Source organism: Etheostoma spectabile, chromosome 13 (genome assembly GCF_008692095.1).
Source record: "Etheostoma spectabile isolate EspeVRDwgs_2016 chromosome 13, UIUC_Espe_1.0, whole genome shotgun sequence".
Taxonomy (NCBI): Eukaryota; Metazoa; Chordata; class Actinopteri; order Perciformes; family Percidae; genus Etheostoma; species Etheostoma spectabile.
Genome location: NC_045745.1, coordinates 3,034,763 through 3,038,154, shown reverse-complemented (window position 1 = coordinate 3,038,154; position 3,392 = coordinate 3,034,763). Strand labels below are relative to the sequence as shown.

At 42.5% G+C, this 3,392-nt stretch overlaps 1 protein-coding gene across 1 annotated transcript in view; it reads right to left on the bottom strand.

Annotated features, from left to right (window-relative positions):
- jam3b (junctional adhesion molecule 3b) overlaps nt 1-3,144 on the bottom strand; it is a 43,113-nt gene extending 39,969 nt beyond the window's left edge. Inside the window, exon 1 of the mRNA XM_032533100.1 lies at nt 2,926-3,144. Within this exon, the coding sequence (XP_032388991.1) occupies nt 2,926-3,067 (142 nt within the window). The 5' untranslated portion in view covers nt 3,068-3,144. The remainder of the gene's footprint in view (nt 1-2,925) is intronic.
- Between the last annotated feature and the right edge of the window lie 248 nt (nt 3,145-3,392).

The following is a 3,392-nucleotide window of genomic DNA, read 5'->3' as shown; positions in this document are numbered from 1 at the left end:
GGGGGGGAAGAGAAGCTCAACAACAATCTAGCGGACAGCTTTCTGCCTTATCTTATCCAGTCAGATAAATAATTGGATTAGGCTGACAGCCATGAGTGAACACAAAGATAAGGTCAAGTCATAAACATGTCAAGTGTCCAGGAAGAGAAATCAATTCCAACACTTGAGCAAGTGTGAAAGCTGATTTTTTTTTTTTCTCCAGGTATCAGTTGTGAATTACCAGGTTTTCACAATTAGACTTTTGTTAAGTCAATAATAAAGTTTTCTGTTGTTGAACCACATAATTACAAAAAAATGCAGCAATAGGGTCTGACATGTATAGATGTGTACAGCTGTTTCTTATAAGAGAGAAGTGATCTCAAAGGTTAGATTTGCTCGGTACTTATCCACCCGGAGCATCATCCAAGCTCCCACATATCTTGGCCACACCCTTGGCAGGAGGGTTCTGGCAGATGTCCTCCTTAAGTGCGTAGCACTTTCTTTGGAATATTTTTAGTGTAATGGCTCAGGTGAAGCCACCAATGGAAAATGTCAATGCATTCCATTACATCAGATTGGAACGTCTGCTGTAAGCATGTGTACTTAAAATAACAATGGCCCTCGTCTTTGGCTCTGCTGACAGATGACTGGGCTGATATTTGCGCTCTGTGTTCAGCCGTGCTGGGTTCAGCCTTTACTTGGAATGGCTGGGATTGCGTGGCCATTAAAAGGATCGCTATCGACAAAACAAAAAAATGCTATGAATTAAAAATAACAAGCACATCTCACAGAAAACAACACAGAGTGTGACCTACAGAACAAGAAGCAAAGCGAAACGACACACTGCTTCCTCTGAATTTCTTACTCAAATAACTGAATTTGGAGCATAGCTTTACCTAAATTCAAGGCAAATTTTAATTACAGTCAGTGCCTATTAGTTTCAGCACTAAGTAGTAATTCACAACACAGCTTGTGACCAGCTTTTGTCCCGTTTCTAGAGACAGTGGCGAAACTGGCTGGGAGCCAGTCGGCCGCATGGCTAAGCCCTGTCCAGGCAAGACAAAAGAAATTCTTAAATCTTCACCAGCTCACTACCCCCCCCCACCCACCCTACCCCCCCTTTGCAATGTGCTGCAACCATGCCATGTCACACATTTACTCAGGGGGACATCATAAAGAGTACTCACTTTGAAATAAAAATAATAAGCACACAGCCTTGGGTGTGCCAAGAGAGCCAGATAGTACAGCAACAGATTTCAAACAAGCTCCGCTGCTTTTCTCCTGATTAAAGCCGAGAATAAGCCAACTGACACACGTGGGAGATCACAGGAGGTTCCTACATCTGTACTTCCCTTTGATCAGAGAATCTGTCCTCTTACACCTCGCTTTATCTACCAAGTGGAAACAAGAGAAAAATCCACACATTTCAGGCTAAAAGGTTGTGGCAAAAACGATAACCAAAGCACAGCGATTACATGCATGAGCAGGAAAGGAGTACACAGTTTGCAAAGGCATTTGTAACATAAAGTAAAATGTAAAAAAAAAAATGTCTACCTAAATGTCAAAGCCAGGCCAAACCAACAATACCCCCTGCCTTAATTATTTTATTATTTATTTTAAAACGTTTCCCTAAATTAAAGCAGGGCTTCAGGCCATTAAATACATGGCCAGGCATGTAGGGTTGTCATGATCAGGGATGTAATGAAGGGGGATTGGCTTCATTTCATCAACCATGTCATTAACAATAGGGTGTTTAATCTATAGCTAAAACCATCTTGATTTAAAAAACATCAAAATAAAAATTACTACAGTAGGCTACATAGCACAGCAACAAGTGGCCCATTGCTTTTCTATAACAAATATTACGAGGGTGACTAAAACCAGCAGAGTAACAATATTTGATTCTTACATGTTATATTTCATAGGTAAATGATTTTCACTTTTCATTTCCATTTTCACCTCCAAATATCCTCCAAACACGCAATGTTACGCAACTTAATGTTAAAATCCGGGGTTTTTTTGTGTTAAAACGAAAATGAACTGACTACGATCCATCGTATCCCATAGCCTACTAACTATCTGATAGACAGAGGTGGTCTTTGGATACAGGGCTACTGAAACGAATTGATTTTCCGACGGCTGTTTGTGTATACCAGCTCAGCTCTGGTGCGGTTTGAAAGGGTCCAGCAGCAGCGGGAGGAGGAGGAGGGGGTAGAGGACACTCACTGGCCTGGCTGGCTGGCTCCTCCCGCGGACAGCCTGCTTTACTCCGCCGCAGGAAAAAACCGTTATCTCGCATCACTAGCTACTTTCGACATCTTTGCTATCACCGCGGCTTCGAACCCACGTTAAATAGTTAACGGCACGGGCTACGAAAGTGTCTTAATACATTTTAAAAACACAAAAACAAAGTATTTCTCGACACTTGAAACTTTTTTCGAGTGAGGACAAAAGTGGTGCCTTTCACTCCGAACACGCCGCTAATTGAACTGATGTAACAGCTGAACACTTCGCTCGCTTAGTCCCGCTACGCATCATTAGCTACATGGCTACATTGAGACACTTTGTTATTTTATACACAGCCACACCACTCCGAGTTAATGAATTTGAGAAACAATATCAGCTTTATAACCAACGCTCGAGCCGTTACATTTGCGAGTCAGTTTGACAGTGAATTGTCAAAAATGGCGACTATATTTTTAATTTCGTTAACAGAATTGTCAACTATTTTTAGGCTACTTCTCGTCGAAGAGACTGCTCCTGCTGTCAGTCTGGCTTGAGTTTAACGTTAGTTGCGTGCAGATAGGGTTACTTCTGTGGTTTATGCCGTACGCTGATGTCAAATCTCGACCAAACACATGGAGAAACGAATAGCACATGACGGCCACTTTCCCCGAAGACAACATGGGAAAATAACCGGCGGTTCGCGTGATTTTTTGTACTTACAGTGAGTTGAGAGGAGAGTCAGGAGGCAAGCCAGACGTGTTTTCGCCATCTTGGAGTCGATGCAATGCTCGCTTTGACTGGCCGTACATGCGCAAAGTAGCCTAAAGAGCTTTGGCGTGCATGGAGAGAGGGAGAGAGACATAGAGGGAGAGTGGGAGAGGAGGAGGGAGAGAGAGGGAGGGAGGGAGGGAGGAGGTATGTATTATATTAGGTTTCCATAGCTACCGAAAGCATCACTCACGCAGACAAGAATTTATAGTTGACACAATGTGGGAGGCTTTTACTACTGTGGCCTTATACTGTAGGTAGGCGGCAGCTGGAAGCTTTAGATAGGAAACCACCAGCTTCCAGTCTGTTATGTGTTGTTAGATGGATTAGAGATGAGTAGCAAAGTATATTTGAAAGACCATATTCACGCTTCCTTATTAAAGTTAAAGAAGTGTCAACAGACAATATCACAGTTATAA